Source organism: Ursus americanus, chromosome 33 (genome assembly GCF_024610735.1).
Source record: "Ursus americanus isolate L20-20 chromosome 33, mUrsAme1.1.p, whole genome shotgun sequence".
In the NCBI taxonomy this organism is placed as follows: Eukaryota; Metazoa; Chordata; class Mammalia; order Carnivora; family Ursidae; genus Ursus; species Ursus americanus.
This window is the reverse complement of record NC_142159.1, coordinates 30,111,034-30,135,918: the sequence shown is the minus strand read 5'-3', so window position 1 is coordinate 30,135,918 and position 24,885 is coordinate 30,111,034. Positions and strand designations below refer to the sequence as shown.

The 24,885-nt window shown below is 53.1% G+C and overlaps 3 protein-coding genes and 1 long non-coding RNA gene across 10 annotated transcripts; 1 reads left to right on the top strand and 3 right to left on the bottom strand.

The window, feature by feature from the left end:
* Positions 1–1,812: 1,812 nt before the first annotated feature.
* Positions 1,813–3,537, bottom strand: AURKAIP1 (aurora kinase A interacting protein 1). 4 transcript variants are annotated; one of them, XM_045803416.2, is made up of 4 exons: positions 3,406–3,537; positions 2,849–2,938; positions 2,087–2,532; positions 1,813–1,982 (listed from the first exon to the last, which is right to left on the bottom strand). In XM_045803416.2, exons 2-4 carry the CDS (start codon positions 2,898–2,900, stop codon positions 1,881–1,883), a joined length of 600 nt encoding a protein of 199 aa, XP_045659372.1. In that variant the 5' UTR covers positions 2,901–2,938; positions 3,406–3,537; the 3' UTR covers positions 1,813–1,880. The 4 variants fall into 4 exon arrangements, with proteins under 4 accessions (XP_045659372.1, XP_045659370.1, XP_045659369.1 ...); XM_045803414.2 differs by having other exon boundaries at positions 3,327–3,416; XM_045803413.2 differs by lacking the exon at positions 3,406–3,537 and adding an exon at positions 3,256–3,379.
* Positions 3,538–4,255: 718 nt separating this feature from the next.
* CCNL2 (cyclin L2) lies at positions 4,256–12,939 on the bottom strand. 3 transcript variants are annotated; one of them, XM_045803417.2, is made up of 11 exons: positions 12,602–12,937; positions 12,230–12,304; positions 11,880–11,989; positions 11,000–11,120; positions 9,768–9,832; positions 7,211–7,310; positions 6,930–7,034; positions 6,702–6,843; positions 5,771–5,882; positions 5,594–5,686; positions 4,256–5,417 (listed from the first exon to the last, which is right to left on the bottom strand). In XM_045803417.2, exons 1-11 carry the CDS (start codon positions 12,896–12,898, stop codon positions 5,063–5,065), a joined length of 1,575 nt encoding a protein of 524 aa, XP_045659373.1. In that variant the 5' UTR covers positions 12,899–12,937; the 3' UTR covers positions 4,256–5,062. The 3 variants fall into 3 exon arrangements, 2 of the variants coding, with proteins under 2 accessions (XP_045659373.1, XP_045659374.1); XM_045803418.2 differs by having other exon boundaries at positions 5,771–5,879; XR_015722827.1 differs by lacking the exons at positions 4,256–5,417; positions 5,594–5,686; positions 5,771–5,882; positions 6,702–6,843 and having other exon boundaries at positions 6,986–7,034; positions 7,211–9,186; positions 12,602–12,939.
* A 2,984-nt stretch (positions 12,940–15,923) lies between these two features.
* Positions 15,924–20,167, bottom strand: MRPL20 (mitochondrial ribosomal protein L20). The gene is made up of 4 exons (XM_045803421.2): positions 20,009–20,167; positions 19,779–19,889; positions 17,598–17,675; positions 15,924–16,338 (listed from the first exon to the last, which is right to left on the bottom strand). The coding sequence occupies exons 1-4, from the start codon at positions 20,093–20,095 to the stop codon at positions 16,165–16,167; spliced, it is 450 nt and encodes a 149-aa protein (XP_045659377.1). The 5' UTR covers positions 20,096–20,167; the 3' UTR covers positions 15,924–16,164.
* An 11-nt stretch (positions 20,168–20,178) lies between these two features.
* LOC148107252 (uncharacterized) lies at positions 20,179–21,705 on the top strand. 2 transcript variants are annotated; one of them, XR_015722814.1, is made up of 2 exons: positions 20,179–20,602; positions 20,820–21,705. It is a non-coding gene; the product is annotated as an uncharacterized LOC148107252 (long non-coding RNA). The 2 variants fall into 2 exon arrangements; XR_015722815.1 differs by having other exon boundaries at positions 20,184–20,334.
* The last annotated feature ends 3,180 nt before the right edge of the window (positions 21,706–24,885 follow it).

The following is a 24,885-nucleotide window of genomic DNA, read 5'->3' as shown; positions in this document are numbered from 1 at the left end:
GGAAGAAGTTGGAGCAAGGGCCCTGTGGTGCTCTGCCAGCCGACAGCCTCTAGGAGTGTGGGTCTGTGGCTTCCTGCACAGGCCAGCCAGTCACACCCCCTGGAATCACTGCCCAGCCAAGCTCCTGACAGAGGCTTTGTCTCCAGATGGCAGATCAACTTAGCAGCCCATTGCTCTTCTCACCTGCCAGGGAAGGGTGGAGTGAGCCACGGGGCAGCTACTGCGACAGGGCTGGGAGGAGATCCGGGAGCAGTTACCCAGCAGCCATGGGCACCGGCCAAGGGCGCCACCGGCAGGCAGAGGCCCTGCTGAGAGGCCAGGCGGAGCGGAGGCCAGACTTGGTACTAACAGGTCATGGTCCCCTCCACCCCAGAAGGCTCCATTGCAGGGCCCTGGCACCTCTGCACCGCCCCCCCCCCCCGGCAATGGGGAAACCAAGACCCAGAAAGAATGCCTATGAGCCTAGCTGGGGGCCTTCCAGGAGCTCCCTGGGCCCTCTCAGGTAACTGGGCTGGCAGGGTGCTCTGGCTGTACTGGTCCTCAGCCCCGACCCCAGGGGCTGCTGGGAGCCCAACTGCTCCCCCCCTTGCAGCCACATATGGAAGCAGGCCTACACCCTCAATGGTGTTAGGTCCCCCCCAGGTCATGGCCAGCTTCACCCTCCTCCGCCACATCCAGCACCTCCGTGGGCTATGTCCCCTGACGGAGAAGGACCCAGACCGGTCCGGCGGTTAGAAGCCCGCTTACCTAGCTGGCTGGCTGCCAGGCACAGGGCAGGGGCCTGCCTGGCTCACTGAAAGAACGTGGGGTGGGCGACACAATGTGGTGCCATTCCAGAGAAACTGCTGGGTAACCCCTGCTCCAGCCCTCCCCAAGATCTGCCTGGTTTGCAGAGAACTCAAGCCCGCTCCCAGACACGTTTCTGTGACAAGGCGAGAAACCCCTACAGCCTGGTGGGAAGTGGTGCTGCCTTAACTGGGTGGAGGGATCGAGGGAAGATACCAGCATTATGACGGCTCAGGAAAGATGCACCGCTTTTCCTACCCTTGAAGCCAGCCAGCAGGGAGCACGGCAGAGGCTGAGAAGAACAGCCTCCACCACGTTCACGGCACTCCGACCAAGATCCCCTGCCTGCAGCCCAGCCCTCGCCAAGCCTGGGCTCACACGAAGGCTCCAGGGTTTCTCCAGTTCCATAAACAGCACCACTTTCTCAGCCACCCCCAACCCTGCCAGAGCACAGCCTCCCAGCCATCCATTCCTGATTAGCCCCTACTCAGGGTCCCATGAGGCAGGAGAGGCCAAGGACCCCAAGGAGACCAGGGGTCCTCAGTCCTAGCGGAGCAGGACAGCTCAGAGAGCCACTTGAGGCCCAGGTCTGTGGGGACTCTAGGGCACCATCCAACACCTCTGGGGGCAGAGCCTGCCCTCCCTCCCCAGTCTTCCTCATGAGGCCCTCCCCGTCCCCTCTCACAACGAATCACACCCCCAACTCAGTCTGCGCGCTCCCTAACCCCCAGCATTGTCCCTTTGCACTTCCGCTATCGGCGTGTTAGCGTTTGCCTTCCACAGTAAAACACAAGTGCCCAAGGGCAGCCCTGGACCTGTCTGCAGCTGTTGTGGCATCGTGCGTCCACAAACAGGGAGGCTGTCATTCCTGCGGACTTGGCACCAAGACAAGGGCCCTCTCGGGGAAGGGACCCCAATCTGTACCCTGGGGCCCTTGTGCCTCCTAGAAAACCAGAGGTTGGCACCAGAGTCAATCCCAAGATAGCTCACACTAGGCAGCAGAGGGACCAGGTCACCCGGGACGGCTAAGCTCCTGAACGTTTATTACAGTGGGTCATCAGCAGCAACGGGGGCGGGGCAGAGGAGCGCTAGACTCACTTGCCCTTCAGGTAGATCTTGGGGGTCTGCCAGCCTGCAGGGGCTTCCTTCAGCCCTGCCTTCAGCCAGATGCGCCTCAGGTCTCTCTCGAACTTGATCTGCAAGGGCACAGGGAGGGGCCACTCACTGGTCTGTGGCACACTCATGCATTTTCAGCCGTCTTGCCCCACCCTAAGCGGAGAGGCCCACACCCCACACTTACCTGCTTGCGTTTCAGGCGTCCTTCCCGGACCTTCCGCCGCAGGAACCGGGTCCTCTTGACCAGTTTACGGTACTTGTGATGATTCATCTTCCGCCGGCGAATCTTCAGCACGTTTTTGCACTGCATCCGGGGCACATCCCAGACTTCCTCCATCCCCTGCTCAGCCCCTTCCCCCACTTGGCTAGGTGGACACTCATAGAGTTGGGATGGTGCCACAGATCCTGGGGCCCTGGCATCTAGTCTCGGTAGGAGGTAGTGGGCGGTCAGCCAGCTCTCCAAAGGGCTAATGGACATCTTCCTGGGGACCAGCATCTCCTCAAGCTCCAGCTGGAGCCCCTTGCCAGCGATGGAGACAACTCCACTTGGGCCGGCTGGCTGTGTGCTGTAGCAGGGCCTGCAGGCACGTCTGCCTAGCACCCCTGGGACAGGCCACGGTCGACTGCGACCTGCAGGAAACAAGACGGCACAGTTACCATCTCAGCAGCTACACTAAAGCTGAGCACGGCCAACCTGCCTCCCAGACTGGGGAGCAGAGCGGTCACCACGGACTAGGATGACGCGCACCTTATCCCAGCCGGAATTCAGGCTGGTGTTCTCAGGTCCGGGCTTTCCCTTTTCGCTATTTGGATGTTTACCAGGAGTTTGGGTGGCCAGGCCCCGCTTCCAGCTGGTGAGGCACTGCCAGGTTGGGATTACTTACCCCACAGTCCTAACCCGGGTGTGCAACCTGCCCATGTGCCCTGCCCCCACGCGGCCTCTTACCTGCCCGAGGAACAGCCCTCAGCAGCTGAGAAGTCAGGCGCACCAGGAACATGGTCCGTGGGTGGCGGCGGCCCCAGGGGCTCAGGGTGGCTGGAATACAGGGGCGCGTGGGGGTCACGAGCGAGCGGCCGGGGAGCGCGTGCAGCCGCCCCGGGGCGGCCAAGACTCCCGCAACCCATCACCCTCATCACCCTCTCCCACCACACAGGGCTCACTCCCTCAAACGACCGGACTGGGGCACGAGCCCCTCGTCCGCGGCTGCGCCCCTCCCCGAGCCTCAGCTCCAGCCCAGGGACCCACCACCGGGGCGGAGCCGACGCTCGAAGGCGCGGAATGCCGGGACTGGAGCCCTGCAGCCGCAGCTCCCAGGCCCCGAGGGGGCGGTCCCCGTCCGGCCCCAGCCTCACCCGACCGCTGTCCCCCTGCTGCCGCAGCCTCCCGCCGACCCTCCCCAGGCTGAAGGGTGACTGAAACGGACCACTCTGCCGCCCAGTTCGGGCACTTCCGGTCCGTCCCCAAACCTGCCCCCAGTCCCGCGTGCGGCCGCCCGGCGGTACCTACTCCCGGCGCCCCCTGGCGCCCTCACGGCGTCCGACTCCGCGTCGGCGCAGGTCCCGCCGGGCCCAGAAAGCAGCCGTTTCCGGCCAGAGGAGCCGCCCACCCCGCCCACAGCCCGCAGGCTCGGCCTCTCCCTTGCGGCGGCGAGAAAACTACATTTCCCACAATCCTAAGGGATGGCCTGTGCGCCTGCGCGGCCCGACCTCGCATCACGTCCCGACCAACCAGTGGCCAGCCGTTCGAGGCGGGCGGAAGTGGCGTTAGCCCAGCAGCGGAAATTGAGTGCTCGGGGAGACGGAAGCGGGCAGGGATGCGGCGTCCACGGGGGCTGGGCAGGAGTCCCGCAGGAGGCGCGGGTGGTCCGTGGAGAGTACGGTGCATTTGGAAGCCGACGAGCTCCCCTACTGTGCCTGGGGGGGGGGGGAACCCGAAAACCACAAGCGGCCTCGGTGTTGCTCCGCAGGATGCACCCGCCGTGCGTCTGGCTGAGGTCGGCGAGGACAGTGGACCCTTCTGCCCCGGGGACTTCCAGGCGGTGCCGCTCGGGTTCCCAAGTAGCAAGGTCTGTTAAGGAGCCCACAGCCCCCTGGACCCCCGGTGCTGAGCCTGCCGCATACATGGCTCCTGGGCTGCGCTGACACCCCCCCTCCCCAGCACCCACCCCCAGGGGCGCCCACCCCCCAGGGCTGATGCTCCAGCTGCCTTCCTGCTTGCCGCCGTCCCTCAGAACCAGCTGTCCTCTCCGCCCCCCCCCCCCCCCCCCCCCCGCCTAGGAAGCAGCCTTTGTCAAGACACACAGCCGGCTCAGGCCCGTCACAGGCCTCCCCGGGAAAAGCAGCCGCACAGAGCTCGATACAAAATCCACACTTTAATGAGATCAGAGCCAGCAGTGCAGACAGACCACTAGAACGGGGACTGCAGGCCGTGCACAGAACAAGCAAGCAGAACGACAAACTACACATTCTGGAACGTTCCAAATGTCCTGAGTAGAGAGAATTGTGTTTATTTAACCACATAAAATGCATATATAGGAAACTTCTCTATTTGGGAGCTGGTGGCCTGCACTCAGCATCGCACAGATAAAAATATACGACTTTCAACACAGATCTAAATACCTTCACATTTTAAAAATCAGAATTCTCTACACAAGTTTTAAGCTGACAGAATTCAAGTTCTGAGTTTTCATATATAGCTTTAACTTGTATTAAACACATGTTTATTTACAGGGTGAATGGAGAATAAGGGGCTATTAAGGCCATTTTCTCACTGTGAAACACTGCAAAATATGTACATAAGTACAACCTAATATAGGCAAAGGTTCTAAAAGTCATTTTCTTGGTTTAACGTAATTGAGTATTGGTACGGGAGTAAAGACACAGCCTGTCGTTAGCACCAAGCCACACCCCCAGGATGTACATCTGCTTCCACATCCAGCTGCCACAGGGCTGCCGCTGAGGTGGACCCTGTGCTGGGACAAGTGTGCACTGTGCCCCGGCCGGCCTAGAGGGCACCTCGCCGGCCTCTTGATTCCATCTTCAAATTCATCACAAGGTCCAGAGTCAACAGCCATTTCCAAAAAGAGTTGCACCACAGGGCCAGTCATGCCACAGTGGGCACACCGAGGGTCAAAGGGCAGCGCTCTGGGAGCCCGGCACCTCACCTCCGATGCCTGCTGTGCCCAGGGTGATCCCGCTCGTAGCGATGGCTTGTTCGCTCGTAAGACCGAGAACGCTCCCTTCGCTGATCTCTATAATAATGACTTTTTTTCTTGTATTTCCCGGAATTATCTGCCCGCTCCCGTGAGCGGCTTCGAGAACGAGAGGAGCTCCGACTCCGGGACTTGTGTGGCTTCTGGGTGGGGTACTTGCAGTCCTTAGACTTCCGGTAGCTCCTCACCTTGGAGCCTTTGTAGGGAGCGCCTCTGTGCGCCTGTCTCGGTGGGGAGTCACTCCTGCTCCGTGAGCGGCTCTGCGACTTGGACCCGCCAGACGTGGAGCCACTGTCACTTTTTCTGTGAGGAAGGACAGCACCACCAGACAGGTGATCACTCACCCCAACCACCTCAGGGTCAGGAGTGACTTTCCCGTGAGGGGCAGCCACATCACCAATAGCCACCCTGGGGAAAACATGCCTTGCCAGGTGCAGCACCCGCCCACCCTGCCCCCATGAGCCCTGAGCAGCACATACCTCCTCTTAGGAGAAGCAGATCGTGATGGGGACCTTGAGTAGCTCTGCTCACGACTCCCGCTCCGACTTCGACTCCCTCGCCCCTTTGGCAAGCTGAGAAAAAATGGTGGGAGCAGTTACAGGGTTGAAGTCTCTCCAGCCAACCCCAAAGGCCTGCTGGGGCACTTGGGTACTCACCCATTCACCGGGCTGTCAGCCTTTACTTTCTTCACGCCCTCCGTTTTCCTCTTGGCATTCTTCACGGAGAGCGGGGAAGGCTTGTTTCCTTTACCTTCTTTGGGGGATTCTGCTAGAATCAAATGTAAGAAGTTAAAACCTGACCACCAGTGAACTGTTCGGATAGAAAACACAGAAGAGCAAGACAGTACCACTTCTATGGGACTTACAGAGACTCCCTGATCCTGGCCTGGGACTCAACCTAAACATGCACCCAAGACACAGAAAAGCCACTTGTCTCACTTGCTTTCCTGGAGGGACTCAGGATGCGCATCATGCTTAACTCCAATACGACCTGAAAACAGCGTATTACCCCAGATTTATAAAATTTTCATCAGAAGGCAAGCTAATTAGGTGGGCTGGGTTTAAAAAAAAAGCATTTTGGAAAGCCTACCCATGTCCCTTGCTAATGAAAATATAAAAACAAGGGGTGGTGGCCGGCTCAGTTGGTGTAGTATGCAATTCCTGATCTCAGGGTTTTAAGTTTGAGCTCCACGTTGGTGTAAAGACTACTTAAAAACAAAACCTCGGGGCACCTGGGCGGCTCAGTCAGTCAAGCATCTGCCTTCAGCTCAGGTCATGATCTTGGGGGTCCTGGTATCGAGCCCCCCATGTTGGGCTCCCTGCTCAGCAGGGAGTCTGCTTCTCCCTCTCCCTCGTACTTGTGCACACGCGCGTGTGCTCTCTCAAATGAATAAATAAAATCTTAAAAAAAAGAATGAGAAAGAAAATATAAAAATGACGAAAACTCCTTTAAGGAGAGCCCCTCTCACTTCAAAAATCAAGAAATGTCTGCTGGGGACCCTGGTGCCCACAGCATCCTCAGGCCAGCAACAGACACAGTTCCAAGAGAAATCTGGAGGAAAGGAGGGCCACACCCCCTCACACGCACCCAGCTTGGGGGCAGGTGAGAACCCTGAAGTGCTGTCCAGAACCTGGGTGCCAGCAGGCAGCAGGCCCTTAGCTTGTGCCTTGGCCTCTTCAATGGCGTGCCTTCTCTTCTCGACTTCACTTTCAAGGTGTGTCAGATCAACCTACGGGAGTCAAAATCCAAAAAAATTCAGAACCAGATGCTTCTAGTTAAACACAAATGCATATATTACATGAAAAAACATAGAACCTTTTTCCGAGTATAAAGCTGCAGGATTTTTAAGCAGATTTCTTGAATTTCTTCTTCAGTTGCTCCAAACAAAAGAAACCAATGGGGACGATTGGGCAAAGGGATCTGTAAGCACAAATACCATCACTGTTAATACTTTTTTTCATGGCCAACAAGATTCTTAGGGTAATAAAAAACAAGCCTTGCTGGTCACCAAGAAACAGTCTTTTAAGTGGCATCCATGAGCATGGAGGCTGGAGAAAGAGTCAGACCAGGATCCCCTGTGGTGGCACAATACTGACCTCCAGTGTTCGGGCAGCAAGATAAATGCAGGCACAGGCGATGCTCTCAGGTTGGAACCTCACGAAGACATCTGTGCGAAGGCTGTCATTCATGTAATTCCTGAAAACCAAATGCATGAAAGACTGCAACCCCCAGGGCACCCGAGTGCGTCACCCAGACACAGTCACTACTCTATGCAGTCTACTCCTGGGCTTAGAGCTACACAGTCCTGTGAGGCTCAGGAGTCCTGGAGAGACATTCTAGCTGCTTTTTGTGAGTACAGGACAGGAAAACAGGGGAATTACTGGAAAAAAAATCTAAAAAGCTGGCTGAATGTCAGACAACACATGTTGCTATGAAAGAGAACCGACTTTAACTTTACTTTTCCCTCAACTCTGGCTGTTCTCCTGCAAAGCACAATGCCTCAGAGAGAAAATGGCTACTGTAGTGGTTGAAATGTACTTGATGAAAGAAATCTAAATGCTCAAAATCCATAGTGCAGAGAAACATGCAAACTCAAATGAGTGGGCTGAGCAGGCAGCCTGCGAGGGCTCTTCTGAGACAAGCCGTCCTCTTGCATCCCTTTTCCCTGAAGAGGCGCTCAGGGCCTGGCCCTTCTCCTTCCATGAGGGAGTCCACTTGGAAAGCGAAAACACCCCTGGGCGCATGGGAACATCACGCAGAAGAAGCTCAATGCCCAAAGGGAAGTCCTCTTCTCAGGCTTATCAAAGAACCGTTTCCAAATTGTCCCATTTCAATAACGAGTCTTAAAATGAACATTCATAGAATCAGACAAAAGCAACAAAACACTACAAGTTTCATCATAATCAATACATTTAAAAAACATTATTGTACTTTAGAAGATATAAAAATACAAAACATTTGCATTTTTTAAAAGTTAAAGGGTTTTAAAATTGGCTACATTTTCAACATTTCCTTTAGATATTATTTGTCTAGGACTTAAGAGACCAAAATCAGGATCTCATATTACTTTAATCAATATTGCAAAAACAACAGATAAATTCCATGAAAAAGCAGTCGAATAAATAATACATTTGCTGCTCCTAACATACCCCACTATGGCAACCCTCAGAGTCAGGCCACGCCCACAGGGTAGCCAAGTCCTGCTGTGTGATTTGACTGACACACCCCCACCCCAACCCTGGTAACTTTGCCCTAAACCCTGGAGAAGGTGATACACAAACCCACTCAGATTTCTCAGTGATATATTCAACATGCCAACTAGGGGCACCTGGCTCTGGAAGCTCTTGCTCCAGGCATCAAGAGATTATCAAGGAAAAGACCTACATAATGGCACCAAGGCTGTAGGTCTCAGAGCATTGCAATCAACAGTTCAAATACTTCATAAACATAAGCATCAGTAACTTTTTTGGTTCTAATAAATTTTCAGTACTCAAACAGTAATAACATCAATCTATTAACTTTTAAATCCTAAAAACAAAACAAATGAAGTCCTTGAAATGTATATTTAAACTTACTGCTTATCTAAGTTACAATATAAAAAGTGTCCATGAAATAATTTAAAGATGCACACCTTTTACTAGAATCTGTCAACACTTAGTTGCTGAAAAGAGCAACTTTAGGACTTCCAGGAATAATGACATAATCCCATACTGAAGTCTCAATTCCCATCAGCCAATTCTTACAGCTTTCCATAGAAATATTTTTTTAAGAGAAAGGTACTGCATCTTTATTGCACAGGTACAGCAGTTTTAAAGGGACAAAATTCAAGTCAAGACAGTTAACTCTAATCGATACAATTACCAAAGCACGACAGAGGATTAACAAGAAGCACAACCGTCAGAGAACCACAGCAGCAGTCGGCCAGCACTATACTATCGTGCGCATACCACCATCTAGAGCCAGCCTTCGGTGGAGAGCCTGCACTGGATTGGCTGAGGACGGCCGCTGTCCCTGCACCAAAGCGCTTGGACAGTAGAGGAGAAGTCTTAGTCACTTACCCTCAGAGGCTACCCTTTGATTGAAAGAGTACAGAAAAGAAAAGTCAAAATAGGTTCTCTATTAGATATGGCATAGCACCAGACAATTCAGGCAGCAAAAATATGACCCTTACAGACTTAACTCCGTGGAAAAAAATTCACAACGCACCCAGCACTATTACTTCAGGCTTCATTTCTAACATATGCATTATTAACATCAGTCCCCAGAAAACCTTTATCCTAACCCTCTTTCTCCCATAGGATCCTCTCTAATAAGAGGCAGTTAGAAGCCACTTCCAGGGAGATATAAGACCACTACATCGATGTGGGCACCTGTGGGAAAGATCCCGACGTGCCAAGTCAACAGCCCTCACAGGGAAGCCCAGTGAATACTCTCCTGGAAGGCCAGGGGAGGGTGTGGGCCACCTTACCGTTACACTAGTGCCTGATATTTTGGGAGGCTGGTTAGAATTTACACAGCAGGAACACTGGACACTCAGACAACTCCAGCCCACAACCAAGTCATGGGACCGACTACCCACTGCCCAAGTGCCTCAAATCAACATATTCCTGTACTGCCCTTGCTGGTCTCATAAAACAAGGAAGGTCAACTCACCATGAGGTCTGGACCAGGTGCTGGTTACGCTCACACTCTAACACCTGAAGGTACATAACGATTATCTGGAAGATACAGGTCAGGCAGTTATTACCAAGAACCTCTAGAACCCAAAATCCAGATCTTGAGAGCATCCACGCAGTAAATGTGAGCCTCATGCTAGATCCCAGGGGTGGCTCCTGGTCATATGCCTGGTGCACAGCTCGGCTGGAGGGGTTTTTGCTGACAGGCCCCACTACCTGCTTTTGAACCCAGGCTGCACCCGCAGCAAAGGCGGCCGCATTTTTCATGGCCGTCACAAGGCTGATCCTCATTCTAATCTTCGACAATTTCCACCAGTGAGACCAGCTTGTCCTAAACATCCCTGTACCTTAGTCACCACCTTACACAGAACATGGTGTGAAAATACTTTCAGCAAATGGAAAAAATCTGTGGGAACTTAAAAAAAAAATTTTTTTTATAGATTTACAGAGAGAGAGAGTGTGCGTGTGTGTGAGAGAGAGCGAGCGAGCACAATCAGGGGGAGTGGCAGGCAGAGAGAGAGGCAGGCTCCCCACTGAGCAAAGAGCCCAATGTGGGACTCGATCCAAGGACCCTGGGGGATCATGACCTGAGCCGAAGGCAGACGCTTAACCGACTGAGCCACCCAGATGCCCCAAATCTATGGTAACTTATCAAGAATCTGAATTAATGCCAGAAAGTCAAACAAGCAAGAGAGAAAAGATATGAAGAAATCCACCAATAAAAAGGGAATAAAAGCAAAGGTGCAAACTGCAATCCTTCTTAAGCAGCTATGTGCCACACGGAAGGTCCCCGTGGTACTGTGTGGCGCCGTGCTCAACTGTCATGCCGCAGAGCTGCTTTAGTTCATTCCCAAATAAAGGGTTCAGAATCCAATTCCCCCACAAAAGAAAATAAGGCTATCACTAAAGCAACTTTAGAAAATTAGCTGTTGAGAAAAAAAAACATTAAACAGATTCCATTTTTACAAACTCATCACTATTTTTTTGAAAGCTCAAACTTAAAAGATACCATTTCCAAAACTCTTGAAAACATACTGCTAGAACTAACTGGTAGTATAAAGACAAGTGACAAAAATAAATCATTTTCGGATTTTAGATGTAAACCGGAAAACCAAGTCAGGAACACATTTACTCCTCTTCAGAGTTTTCAATCTTGGTGAGAACGGAGCAGTCAGGTGGGCTCACGTGGCAGCTGGACCACATACCCACCTTGTGAGGATGCTTCACGTGGACACAGAAACCCAGCTCTTTGAGAACTCGTCTTTCTGCCTTTATAATTTGATTCTTTAAGTTAACATAATCTTGATCCAATAGTAGAGGCACAGGTTTCCTACACAGACAAAGCACATGTCCAGATAAGGGTCAAATAAAACAATGTCTTTCGAATCCCAATTACCTCCAAATGATGAAAATCCACTGTGAACACAATACAGATGTAGCCTTTAACAAAACCAGAGAATCTTCCTCACACCCCAGATAAGCTAACCTGCTTATCCCTTCCCAGTAACATTCTTTTTCTTACAAACAGTTCTCTGATGCACAAGGAACACAGCGGAAGGTTTCAAAATCTCATCACACAAGTACTAACCACGCTTTACCTGGCTCAAAACAAAAGTGTATGTGTTATGGGTGAACAGAAAACCAAAGAACCAACGGGAGTAGAGCATTTAAACAGCCCGAGACTCTATTTTCCAAAGGGCTTCCATCCATTTGAGGAGCATAAAGCCTGGGTTGTCCAGGCAGTGGTTCTCAACCAGCGGCAATTTTGCTATCCCAGGGCCAGGTCTGAAGACATTTTTGGCTGTCCCAACTGAGAGATGAACTGTCAGCATCTAGTTCAGAGGCCAGGGATACAGCTCAACACCGTCCAATGCACAAGACAGTCCTCGCGACAAACAGTCATCCAGCCCAAAATGTCAACAGTGCAGACGGAGACTGTGAACCCAGCTCGAGAACGTTCAGGACACAAGCTCTCTCCTGGACACAAGCTTCACACCTCACACTCTGAGTTTTGTTTCAGAAATGTTTGTGAAACTTAGCCATACAAACAAGGAGACGGACACTTACAACAGCTTGGACAAAAACTCACTTTTTCTCTCTCAAATGCCGAAGGCGATGAAACACATTGATGACATCCCGGATCCGTCTTGGAGCCTCCTCTATTTTGGAGGCCAGGTGAACGCAAGCCATTGACACATGCTGAAATGCAAGCATTGCAACACACACGTGTTCCTTCCACTCATCACGGTCTCCAACGGCCCAAGACAGATGAAGAGCAAACAGCAGGGGCACCCAAGGAAAAAGCCGCTGTGGGGAAACCACTCTGCGTCCAGGGGGCTGGGATCCCAATCCCTCAAGCACAGCACTCCAACCCTCAAAACAAGCCCGGGTCTCCCCTCCACCTATTTCTGCGGGAAAGAAACAGGAGAAGGCCCTTACCTCCATGGAATGCTTCACAAAAGACTTGGTGTAGAAAAACCGCTGGAACAGCACCTGCCCGGTAGCCATAGCCACCTGGAAGAGAGAACCGTTCCCGTCACTTCTAAAAAGCACAACGCGAGAGCTTCGCACTTAAGTCGCTTGTTTCCTGCGACGGACACAGACCCAGACATTAAAACGTTCTGCAGGGCCACAAAGGCTCTTCGCGTCGCGCCGCCTCGGCCCCTCGTCGCCTCCGAAGGACGGCAGCGGTGAGACGCGAGGCCGGGGTGGGCGCTGGGCCCGGCCCCGCCGCCAACAAAGAGCCCGGCCGCCTCCCCCGGCGCCGGCGCGGCGGTTACCTCGGCCCGAGGCTCGCGGCCGCGCCCTCACCTGCGGCAGGCGGAGCAGGATGCCGGCCGCCTGGATGAGCTCGCAGCCCACCACGCGGAGGTCGGTCTCCGTGTCGGTGTCGAGGCCACTCGACATGGACGGCGTGAAGCGGAGCTTGTCGTCAGGCAGGAGGCAGTTCTCCAAGGTGATGAGCACCCCGGAGTACAGCCGGTCCCCGATCAACATCCCCTGCGACCCGGGGGCTGCGTTCCCCGAGCCAGGGGTGCAGGCCGCTGCCGCGGGAACCGCCGGTCCCGGAGCCCCGGCCGCGACCGTCGCCGCCGCCGCCGCCGCCATTTTGTGCCGCCGACTCCCCTTCGGGCTCCTTCCCGGCAGGGCGGCTCCTCGCGACGCACTACGGCCGCGACCGCCCCGCCCCTCCACGTGTCATTGGCTCGGCCTGCGGGCGGCCCGGCGCCGCCTTGCCGCGATTGGTTGGACGACCTACCCGTCAGCGTCGCAGCCGCCGCCGGCGCCTAGCCCAGCGCGGGCGGGGGCGGGCTTGTTACCCAGAGGGCCCCGCGGCGGCCGGGTGAGCCCGAGGTCCACGGCCCGACCCGGAAGCACTACCGCGGGTGCCGGCCCCGAGTGCCCTTAGACTCCGGGTCCGCCGCGGCCGTACTTTCAGCGCAGAGACCCGGCGGCTCGCGGAGCTCCGAGCGCGCAGCCCCGGCCTGCCCTGAGAGGGGTCCGCGCACGGTGGAGTCCGAACCCGGGCCGGCGCGAGCGCGTGCGCGGGCGTGGGTGGCTGCGAGCGCGCGACGATTGGCGCGCGCCGGTGAGTGTACCCAGCCACGCCCGCAGCAACGAGATGCGGCTGCCCTGCGTCCGTGCGGGGCGGCTGGCGTGGCCATTCCTCTCCGGTCCCCACTGAGCCCGGGCTTCCTCAGGTTCTTGCCTTCAGAACGGAGTCCGCAGGGCGGAGAGAGGTAACTGAATTCGAGGTTTCTGCAAAGCCTGGGGAAAGGCAGGAGTCGCTCCCGGGGTGGAGGGGAGGGGAGCTTGGACTTCATCCTGCAGCGGGGAGCCTTCGGAGGAACCCCTCTGGATTGCTCGGCAGTTCCACCAGGCAGGCTCGGGGGCTCCCTCACGGAACCGGACAGCAGTGCTGCTCTCGCATCCGTACCGAGCTGCGGCATTCGTCATCCGTTGCCCTACGGTTAACCCAAACTTTCACCAGGACTAGTGCAAGAACCACGTGAGGGTGGTGGGAAAGCCTGGGTGAGGGGCAGCTGAGGGTGGGGTACGCTGGAGAGGCGATTACAGGGTAGAAGCCTGGGGGGGCAGGTCCAGACACTGGGGAGATGCTAGTGACTGCAGCCAACTCAAACTGCCCAAAGGCCGCCATTGGCTTTCCCCCTGGTGAAACTTGATCCTGCAACTCCTATAGTGCCCGCCAAGACCCAGCGTCTCTTCATCTCCACGGGCAACACGGTTAGTGTCCCATCTCCCCTACCCCCAGGCTCTCGGCTCCAGGGTGTCCCCGCTCTGTGCACTGAGCAGCACACTGTTCAGGAAAGGAGGGACTTTCTCTCGTCAGGAAACAGCTTATTTCTCATTGGCCCGCCTAGGTGGTTCTACCATCCCCAGAGCAGTGGCCAGAAAAGAGGAAAACGCTGATGACTCCGGCTGGTCAGAGCCAGGCCATGCACCCAGGCTTACCTGAAGGAAAACCTGGGTCCTGCTGCTGGAGGGGGAGTGGGTGCTGGGAGCAGGCCACAGTTGTTTACCATATTGTTGTGTTCCTTTATTGAGATGGACAAAGGAAAGGCAGTGCCTGCATAGCAGTTCATTGTACAGAGCTCAGTCCCACAAACCAAAGGAGTCTTTGTGTCCTCCACCCTGGTGTGTGTGCAAAACCCACTTACTGATGAGTGGTGTGCACCGAGCACCTTGTGTGCATAGCCTAAGGCACTAAACTAGGTACAGTCAGGGACAGGGAACAAGACCGAGCCCCACACCTCCAAATGGGCTGGTGGTCATCATTAGAGTGACAAGAGTCAGGAGGGGTCTGTTAGGGGGCAAGTACAGTAACTGGAGCCAGAAAAGATGTTGGCCTGCAGTGAGGATGAAGAAAAGTGGAGATATTCAAGAGATCACCAAGTGGCAGGTGGCCAGGATTTGACTTGCTCTCCATGGGTCTGGAGGTGGGTTTTGAGTCGACAGTAGGAACCCAGAATGACTTCCAGGGGACTGCTAGCAAAGGATGGAGGACCCAGCATGGGAGCATTAGGAGTGGGGGGGGGCACTCATTTTGGGTAGGCAGGTGTACATTGCCAGACAAATGCAGACAGCTGCTATCGTGGGCCTCAAGAACTTACCTGGGGACAGAGGGTGTATGTAGAAGGGTGAAGTCAGGGCAGAGCAGAGGGAGACCGTGCAGTGAGAAGGAAGAGGGGAGGAAGTCCATGGTCCTTGGAGGTCAAGCACTGACTGTATCGAGTATATCTGTTGGCTTTGGTTCCGGATAGCTTTGGTGAGAGTTATCTGGGCACAATAGGGCCAACTATAGACCCAGTGGCAGGAAGCAAGAGGTGGAGACCAGAGCTGTCCAAGAGAGGAACAGACTCAAGCTGAAGGGAGCTCAGAGTACATGCGAGAGAAGCTGAGGGTAGAAACAGCTCACCAAGAGGGTAATGGAAGGGACCTGGACCTGATTAGGGGGGTGGCTCTCCCTGCAAGGCAGCAGGCAGAGGTGGATGGATATAAGGGAGGTGCAGAGTTAGACCTGCTGTGAGTGAGCATGCTGGGAAATTGTTCTTGGGCTTGACATTGTACTTAATGAAGTAGAATGTCTGGAGAAGGGACCCCACACCCTCATGTTCAGATCTCCCCACAGGTGATGTGATGGTTACCTAGCCTGTGAGCACTAAGGTGAGACTGGAACCAGGAGAGCCACCCAGCTTGCTGCTCTTATTGGCCTGGGGAGTAAGGTAGAAAGCAGAAGAGCTGAAACTGGCACTCAGAGTGGCCGAAGAGCTGAGCAACGGAGTCCCTGCTGGAAGGTGGAGACCAGGAGAGGGCTAGAAAGGTAGAAGACTAATAAGTCAAGCATAGGCAGGGGCCAGAGTGGGGTTGGGAGACTTGGGTTCTGGACAGGCTACCAGCGCAGCCCTGAAGGGGGAGCCAAGGTCAGAGTTCAGAGATCTGGCTCAAACTCCCCCAGCTGTAGAAGATCATGCTCAGCTGACCCCTCACTGTGGCAGTCCCCACCCCCACAGCGCACCCAAGGCAACAGGTGACCCCTCACCGTGGCAGTCCCCACCCCCCACAGCACATCCAAGGCAACTGTGCTTATGCCAGAGAACACAGCGTAGAACACTGAACACCACAAGAGCTTTATTCATACAATCTATAAGATTTCTAGATCTGTCCCAGTGAGGGAAAAAGGGGCCTTTCTCTTACACCTGTTACTAAAATGCAAATTAATAATTGTTGATCAAACACACAGTGTTGATAAATAATTCTTAGCCCCTATTTTAATTACTGTGACCATCGGGGGGGGGGGGGGACCTTTTCCTAAGACACCCAGCTCTAAAGGGCAGGCACTGTTGGAATCTCCCTCAGTGATCCTGCACCACTCTGGAAAATATGCCTTCGGGTTCTTTCCCATCCCCCAGGGCAGCAGCAAATCCTTCCTGTCGCCTCCTTTTGGCCAAAGCAGCCAAAGATTTAAAAGTCTTTGGTTCATAGATGGCTAGATCCGCAAGTACTTTCCTGTTGAGCTCCACCTGGCACTGGGAAGAAAATCAGAGCCTGTGTCAGCATCAGAAATGTGTTTCAGTGAAAAGCAGCAAGACTGAATGCAGCTACAGTCCTATGGTTTGAGTCAGCCAGAAGCTTCTCCTCTGCTGAGCACATTGTGCATGGCTCCAGGGCAGTCTCTGCCCTCACGGGACACATGGTCTCTTTGGGGAGGTGGAGGGCATGTGGCAAACGTATCCAAGCTGGATGCCAGAGAATAAATGTGGAAAAGGGAAAGGCACCCCTCCAAGAGCAGATGTCACATGAGCAGGAATGTTGGCACCTGGTCCTGGTGCCAGCCATGGAACTAAGAACCTTGTTAGGGTCAGTGATGGATCATCAATCACCCAGACAGAACTATGGCTGCTGGCTTGGGGTAACCCTTTAAGTCAGGTTTGAAGAAGAAACACAATTCCCCTTCTACAAAGAACTTTTCTGAGACAGAAAAGTATGAGATGCAAGCAGAGGAATAAGGAACAAAAAGCAGGTGTTCTCAATTCCTACAAGGGAGCGAAACCAGATCACCTATCAAGTAAAACTGCATGTGTCTTCCAAAAGCTGACAAACCTGAAATGCAAAAGAAAGGTAGGGTGATCCCTGCGTGTTAACAATAACCATGCAGGGGTGGCTCCTGCTCTGCTACCTGGCCCTTGTGTGGGCAAGGTCCACTCCTCTGAGCCTCAGGCTCCTCCTCAGTAAAATGGTGATGTCGTGCATGAGGACACTTAAGGTACCAAAGACAGGATGTGGTACAAGCTAAAAGCACAACACCCACTTCCCTTTTGAAAAAATTAAATGTACACAAAAACAGGGCATAAACACCAGATTCAACAATTAACTAAGATTTTGTGACACATACTTCTCTCTCCTGTCCAAGACAGTCCCCCTGCTGTTCAACTATGAGTTTCCGCTTCATCTGCTACCTCATCAGAAATCTTTCAGTGCAAACCGTTGAAACTACACTTTAAAGGTTAAAGCCACGCTTTCTGCCCCTTTTCTCTTGATGGGGAAACACAAGGACTCGTGTCCTGGTTTCAGTTGCCTGATTTCCAATTCTGCTAGCAGCAGGGCACAGGCAAAGCAATTGTGACGGGTCCCTGAACCTGCCAGAACACCACCTTGAGAACGTGTCAGGGAGCCAACACTCCACTCACTGCCCATTGTACTGGACCACGTCAGTTGGGTCGCTTTCTTTAGATTTCAACATCTCAACAGGACCATATCCTCAATAAGACCACATTCTCAACCGTACCTTAATTAAATTGACGATGAATGCTGGGTACTTCAGGCCATGTTCCTGGGAGGCAGCTGTAATTCGACTAATCCAGAGCTGAAATATGAAAACACTGAGATGCTTAAGAACTACTTGGGCCTTATGTCCACACCTCCCAGCAAAGGTTCTGAGTCAACGAACAGTCAAACTAAACTCTTTTTGCAAAAGTAAATGGAAAAGTCAGTGAGGGGCGCCTGGGTGGCTCAGTCGTTAAGCATCTGCCTTCAGCTCAGGTCATGATCCCGGGGTCCTGGGATCGAGCCCCGCGTCAAGCTCCCTGCTCAACAGGAAGCCTGCTTCTCCCTCTCCCAGTCCCCCTGCTTGTGTTCCCTCTCTTGCTGTTTCTGTGTCAAATAAATAAAATCTTAAAAAAAAAAAAAAAGTCTGATTTCTCTTCAGGCACACTGGCCTGCAGTACAGTCAGTTAGCAAAGGTTGATGCTCTTCAAATGCCAGCTTCCTTCTAAATAAGTAGGCTAGTCACATGCTGTAAAGCATTAATTCAACACACATTTTTAGGCCCTGAGAATACAAAGGTGAGCAGAAGATTCTGTGGCAGACACAGCTCAGTGCAGAAAGGATCCATGTGGATGAATTACAACAGCCACTGATATCAGTGCTACCAGGTGAGGATGAAAAACTGCTGAGGTGGAAGCTTCATGAAGGTGGAGGTGAAACAGTCTTGAGGTAAGAGCAGGGCTGGAGGGGAGGGGAGGCATCACGAGAACCTTCCTGGCAAGGAGTAGCAGGGTAAGTTCCAGGCACAGCAAAAGGTCTGAAAACTGCAGGGAAATCAAGGCTAGTGGTTAGGTCCAGAATGATCTGGAAGGTAAGTCAGAGTGATGTGGAAGCTTCTGAATAGATCTGGTCTGTTAAACAAGGGGGTGGATTATGGGGCTCCTGACTGTCTGTTGGTAGAGCATGCAACTCTCAATCTCAAGGTTGTGCATTCAAACCCCACCTTGAGTGTAGGAATTATGTAAAAAAAAAATAAAAATAAGGGGTTGGATTTTTAAGCCATTCTCTACTCAACCTTAAGACAGTACTCAAGTCCATTTTCTTCCTTTACTAAAGTGGTTTTAAACTTTGAACATGCATGACAATTACGTAGAGGTTTGTTAAAACAGATTTCTAGGCCCCCTGTCCAGTTTCTCATTCAGTAGGTGTGGTGAGAACTGAGAATCTGCATTGCTAAGAAGTTACGTGAGGCAGCAGCTCTACAGGGACCCCATCCCACCCTGAGATCCTCCGCTCCCATTAGCAGTAAACGCATGTGTGATACCAGACACTGCTCACAAGTCTTCCCATATGTATGGGACTGACCAGATCCCTGAACAGTAATAGGAAGCAGCACTACCTCTACCATTCTGAGTAAGTGAAAGGCATAAGGAACAAAGCTGGGATGCAGAGGTCACTCCTGCACACGAGACCAACGTGCACAGGGATAGTTTTATCATGCTGTGACCCTGGTCAACAGTTAATGAGGCATTTCTGACTTTAAAGGGTCAGAATTACCCCTCTTCCTTATCCGTTTAGCCAATATTTACAAAGTGTTACTGATGCAGGCCGGAGGTCACAGCATTCCACAGAGCGGAAAGATCCCTCCTAACACTTAGGTTGGGGGCGGGGAACCATAACCAATCAACCAAGTCAAATACGTGGTATACTGGTCGCTAAGTGCACGAGAAGAAGGGCGCTCCACCGCAGGGCAGTGAGGCGTGACCCGAGGACGCAGAAACCGCAAATGCAAGGAGCGCGAGAGGAAGCAGGCTTGGCTCCGTCCAGGTGCAGATCGAAGCCAAGCGTGGCCAGAGACAAGGTCTCAGTAACCGAGTCGGGCTGGGGCCGCCTTTCGTGAAGGGAAGCCACCACAGCGCTTAAAGGAGAAGAGAGACGTGCGCAGCACAGACCAGGGCGGTCCAAGTAGGGGGACTGGCGAGGAGGCTCTCCCACCGGCCCAGGAGCGACCCTGGGTATCCCAGACTCCGTCCGTGGAGCAGGCAGCATTTGCCGGGGTTTCGGATGTGAAGTGAGAGACAGGATCAAGGGAACCGAGGGCGGTACTGAGGACGGAGAAGTCAGGACCGAGCGGCCCCCTGGGACCCAGGGGAAGGGGTGGGGGGAGGCCGGCCGAGCCCAGCCTCCCCGGGTCCGCGCTTACTGTCCTCATGTTCCTCTTCTTCAGTCTTCGCGCTTTCGTGCATTTCACAAACGCTCGGGTCACAGCTCTCACCGCCAGCCGGTAGCACCGATTCTTCCTTCCGCGGAAGTGCTGGGTCAAGAAACGGGAAAGGAGGGTCGTCAGCGCGGCCCGCAGGCTCCACGTCCCGCCTGCGCGCTCGGGGCCGGGAGGAGACGCGGGGGGACGCGGGGCGTGCGCGGCCGACTCACCCGCGCATGCTGCAGCACCTCCTGGACCCGCCAGTAGCGGTCAGTGAGGCGGCTCCGCAGCCAGAGCTGCGCGGTGAGGAAGACCATGGCGCCCGCGGGCCGGCGTCTCCGCTCCGCCGCGCACGCGCCGCAAAGCCCTCAGCGGAAGCGGTGGCGGCGGCCGAGCGCTTCCGGGTCAGCGGCCGGGCGAGGACTTCCGGGGCGAAGAGAGCCTTGTCTGTGCGCCGCTGGTCCGGGCCGGCCTGCTGCGGAGCGCCCTCCCCGGCGGCCGGCTGCGCTTGCGGGGCTGGGGCTCCCAGTCTGCAGAGTGCCGCGGGTCGGGCGCGGTAGGTACGGTGGAGAAAGTAAATACTAAGGGTTCCATTCGGCCGAGGTGTCCAGAGTAGGCAGGTCCGCGGACGGCAGCCGGCGGGGGGCGGGGAGGATGGGCCGCGGCTGCCCGTGGGCGCCGGTGTCCTCTGGGGGTGATGAAGGTTCTGCAGCCGGATCCCGCTGAGGCTGCCTAAGGTTGTGCACGTGCTAAACACCGTCGCACTGTACGCCAAAATGGTCTAAACGCGTGCTCGCTTCGGCTAAAATGGAAACGATCAAATGGTAAATTTTATGTGTTTTACCACCTTACCGCCACGTTACCGTTATAATGAAAAATGACGAAGTGGGGGGCAGAATGGGAGGGTGCATTTTCTTTGTAACCTTTTAAATTACAGAAAAGTTGCAAGACTGCTTCATGGAACTCCCAATGCACTTTACCCAATAGCACCAACTGTTTACTTTTTTTTTTTTTTTAAGATTTTATTTCTTCTATTGACAGAGGCCACAAGCTGGGGGAGCTGCAGGCAGAGGGAGAAGCAGGCTCCCCACCGAGGAGGGAACCTGATGCGGGACTTCATCCCAGGATCCTGAGACCATGACCTAAGCCAAAGGCAGATGCTTAACCGACTGAGCCACCCAGGTGCCCTTTACATTTTAAAATTATTCTTTCTGTAAATGTTTATAAACCGAATAGTAGGGTTTTGGGTGTTCTTGTTTTTGTTTTTTGGACTATCTGCAAGGAAGTTGCAGATATCTAAATATTTCACTATATATTTCCTAAGAACAAGGACATTCTCGTGCAAACCACAGTAAAATTATCAAAATTGGGAAGCTTAACATTAATGCTGTTATCTAACCTACAGTCCATGTTCCAATTTCGTTGTATTTTCTTCTTCTTTTTTTAAATGGGCTCCACACAGGGATTGCACACTCAGGGCACCTGGGTGGCTCAGTTAAGTGTCCAACTCTTGCTTTGGGCTCAGGTCCTGATCTTGGGGTCGTGAGATCCAGCCCCCACGTGAGGCTCCGCGCTCATGTGCAGACTGCTTGAGGATTCTTTCTCCCTCTCCCTCTGCCCCTCTGCTCGTGGGCTCTCGCTGTCTCTCTCTCTCTCAAATAAATAGGGGCGCCTGGGTGCCTCAGTCTGTTAGGCATCTGGTTTTGGCTCAGATCATGATCTTGGGGTCCGAGGATTGGCAGAGATCATGATGTTGGGGTCCTGGGCTCTAGCCCAGTGATGGGCTCCCTGCTCAGCAGGGGGTCTCTTTATCACTTTCCTTCTGCCCCTTCCCCTGCCCCCCTCATGCTCTCTCTTGATCTAGCTCACTGTCTCCCAAATAAATAAAATCTTATAAATAAACAAACAAATAAATGAATGAATAATAGAGTCGCACACTCCACTGATTGAGCTAGCTGGGTGCCCCTGTTAAATGTTTGTCGTTGCTCTTTCCCTGTCCAGGATTATGCACTGCATTTAGTTATAATTTTTAGTTTAATCCTCAGCTTTGGGACGTCTGGGTGGCTCAGTCAGTTAAAACTTCTGCCTTCGGCTCAAGTCATGATCCCAGGGTCCTGGGATCGAGTCCTGCATCGGGCTTCTTGCTCAGCGGGGAGCCTGCTTCTCCCTCTGCCTGCTGCTCCCCCTGCTTGTGCTCTCTCTCTGACAGATAAGTAAAATGAAATCTTCTAAAAAAGGGGTGCCTGGGTGACTCATTCGTTAAGCATCTGCCTTCGGCCCAGGGCGTGATCCCGCCATTCTGGGATTGAGCCCCGCATCAGGCTCCTCCGCTGGGAGCCTGCTTCTTCCTCTCCCACTCCCCCTGCCTGTGTTCTCTCTCTTGCTGGCTGTCTCTGTTGCTGTCAGATAAATAAGTAAAATCTTTAAATAAATAAATAAACAAACAAATAATAATCCTCAGCTTTTATCTTTTTTGACCCTGGCATTCTTGAAGAATACAGGTTAGTCATTTTGTAGAATGTCTGAATTTGAGTTTGTCTGATATTTCCTCATTATTAGAATCAGGTTATACATTTTTGGCAGAATACTACAGAAATTATATTGTGTCTGTCGGTGCATAGTACCAGGATGGCAGCCTATCCCAATATGGGTGCTGTTAGCTTTGACCACTTGGTTAAGTTTTTGTTTTTATTTTTGTTTTTGTTTTTTTAAGATTTTATTCATTTATCTGACAGAGAGAGAGAGACAGTGAGAGAGGGAACACGAGTAAGAGAGGGAGAAGCAGGCCTCCCGCTGATCAGGGAGCCTGACATGGGACTCGGTCCCAGGACCCTGGGATCATGATGGGATCATGACCTGAGGTGAAGGTGGACACTTAACAACTGAGCCACCCAGGCACCCCTACCACTTGGTTAAGGTTTTGTTTACCAGGTTTCCCCACCATTTTTATGCTTGTAAGTAATAAGTAGCTTGTAGAGAAATACTTCGTAACTGATGACAGGGTTTCCTGTAAGCAGACCCTGAGATGGAGGGAGGAGTACAGAGGTGTCTTATGTAATGCCTGTTAAGAAGGAGGAAGCAGGGCTGCCTGGGTGCTCAGTCTGTTAAGCATCTGCTCTGCATCCTGGGATCAACCCATGTGTCCCCTGTGTCGGGCTCCCTGCTCAGCGGGGAGCCTGCTTCTGTCACTCCCTCTGCTTGTGCTCTGTCACGCTCTCTGTCAAATAAATAAATAAAATCTTAAAAAAAAAAAAAAGGGAGGAAGCGGGATCAGACAGGGAGGGCCTCAGATAGGATGCAGATCAGACATGTCGACTTGCCCGCTTCTGAGCAAAGATTGCTATTAGAGATGCCTCGTGTTGGGCGGACATGGGAGACCCCAGTACCTTTGCCGTGCTCAGCCTGTGTGTGGAGCCGCCAAGAGAAGCGTGCTGCTCGCTGAGAGATGCTGCGGTGGACGTGGAGCTGAAGGGTGAGGGCAGGGTGGAACGGGTACCTGAGCAGTACCGCTCCACGGCCTCCACACTTAGAGACAACAGAATTACCCTGTTTCTCATCAAATTTGCATTCATTCATTGTTGCTTTTCTGATCCTGTCATTCTTCCCATATTTATTGGCATTCTCCTTAAGAGCTTTCCCTTTTGGGGGTGCAGTTTTAAATCGTGTCAGAGCATGCGCCGAGGTGGTGCTGAGTAAAGGAGGAAGTGACTGACCGAGGCCAGCAGGTATCTGTGGGAATAGTACAGCAGGTAGAGGGGTCGGCAAGTGCAAAGGGCTAGAGGCGGGAGTATACCTGGTGTGGTCAGGAACAGCAGAAAGGCCAGTGTGATGGGAGTGAGGCACATGAGAGCCCCATGGGCCCCTGAACCTCAGTAAGGAAGTCAGAGGCCAGAGATAGAAATCGATGAGAATGTATAGGGGCTTGGTCATGTAAGGACTTTGATGTTCGGGTTACCATGCTGCATTCAGGCTTCCTCACAGCATGGTGGCTTGGGGGTAGTCATTCCCTACATGGTGGCCAACGGGCAAGGTGATGCGGATGTCTTATCGCACCTCCTTGGCTCACCCTGGAGAGCCAGCAGCCCAAATAGTCACAAAAGTTCACTCAATGTCAAGGGGCAAAGACAGGGACTCTAGCTCTAGATGGGAGTGTTTACATTAAGAATAAAACTGCCAGTTGTTGGGGCGCCTGGGTGGCACAGCGGTTAAGCACCTGCCTTCGGCTCAGGGCGTGATCCCGGCGTTATGGGATCAAGCCCCACATCAGGCTCCTCTGCTGGGAGCCTGCTCTTCCTCTCCCACTCCCCCTGCTTGTGTTCCCTCTCTTGCTGGCTGTCTCTCTCTCTGTCAAATAAATAATAAATAAATCTTTAAAAAAAAACAAAACTGCCAGTTGTTTTACCAGCAAAAAAATAGGTTTATTTGAAAAAAGAGAATTGCAATCGAGGACAAGCAAACTACTGCAAAACCGAGAGAACCAACAAAGCAGGATCTTTTATAGAGGAAAACGGGGAGTTGGGAGGGGTTGTTGCAAACAAAAAGTCCATTGGAGAAAACGGAGTTTGAAGTATAGTGGCTTCTCATTGGCCGAATGGTGACAGTCTCTCATTGGCTGGGCTGTGGCTCTCTCTGTCACTAACGATTTGTATGTATGTATGTATTTATGAGAGAGAGGGAGAGAGAGATCACAAGCAGTGGGGAGAGGGGGGAGAGAGAGAAGCAGGCTCCCGGCTGATGCAAGACTGGATCCCAGGACCCTGGGATCATGACCTGAGCCAAAGGCAGAGGCTTAACCAACTGAGCCATCCAGGGGCCCCCAAGTTGTGACTGTCTCTCATTGGCTGGGCTGTGACAGTCTCTCATTGGCTAAGTTGTGACTGTCTTTCATTGGCTGGGCTGTGACAGTCTCTCATTGGCTGGGCTGTGACTGTCTCTCATTGGCTAAGGTGTGACTGTCTCTTATTGGCTAAGTTGTGACTGTCTCTCATTGGCTAAGTTGTGACAGGCTCTCATTGGCTGGGCTGTTGCTGGGCAGATGAGGAAAGCCTTTCTTCCTCCTGCTGGGGTAGTGAAGTCATATCCACCTGCAGGGTCCCTCTCTTCTTTT

What these genes read in the sequence shown, in the direction of transcription:
- AURKAIP1 (XM_045803416.2), bottom strand. Translation starts at nt 2,900, where the DNA reads ATGTTCCTGGTGCGCCTGACTTCTCAGCTGCTGAGGGCTGTTCCTCGG. An exon ending in GAGGGCTGTTCCTCGGGCAG is followed by an intron (nt 2,533 to 2,848) that starts GTAAGAGGCCGC and finishes TGTTTCCTGCAG; the next exon opens with GTCGCAGTCGACCGTGGCCT. An exon ending in GACGCCTGAAACGCAAGCAG is followed by an intron (nt 1,983 to 2,086) that starts GTAAGTGTGGGG and finishes GTGCCCTTGCAG; the next exon opens with ATCAAGTTCGAGAGAGACCT.
- CCNL2 (XM_045803417.2), bottom strand. Translation starts at nt 12,898, where the DNA reads ATGGCGGCGGCGGCGGCGGCGACGGTCGCGGCCGGGGCTCCGGGACCG. An exon ending in TTGTGAAGCATTCCATGGAG is followed by an intron (nt 11,990 to 12,229) that starts GTAAGGGCCTTC and finishes CTTGCATTTCAG; the next exon opens with CATGTGTCAATGGCTTGCGT. An exon ending in TCTGCTTCTCCTAAGAGGAG is followed by an intron (nt 5,418 to 5,593) that starts GTATGTGCTGCT and finishes CCTTCCTCACAG; the next exon opens with AAAAAGTGACAGTGGCTCCA.
- MRPL20 (XM_045803421.2), bottom strand. Translation starts at nt 20,095, where the DNA reads ATGGTCTTCCTCACCGCGCAGCTCTGGCTGCGGAGCCGCCTCACTGAC. An exon ending in AGGTGCTGCAGCATGCGCGG is followed by an intron (nt 19,890 to 20,008) that starts GTGAGTCGGCCG and finishes TTCTTGACCCAG; the next exon opens with CACTTCCGCGGAAGGAAGAA. An exon ending in TCATCGTCAATTTAATTAAG is followed by an intron (nt 16,339 to 17,597) that starts GTACGGTTGAGA and finishes TTTTCTTCCCAG; the next exon opens with TGCCAGGTGGAGCTCAACAG.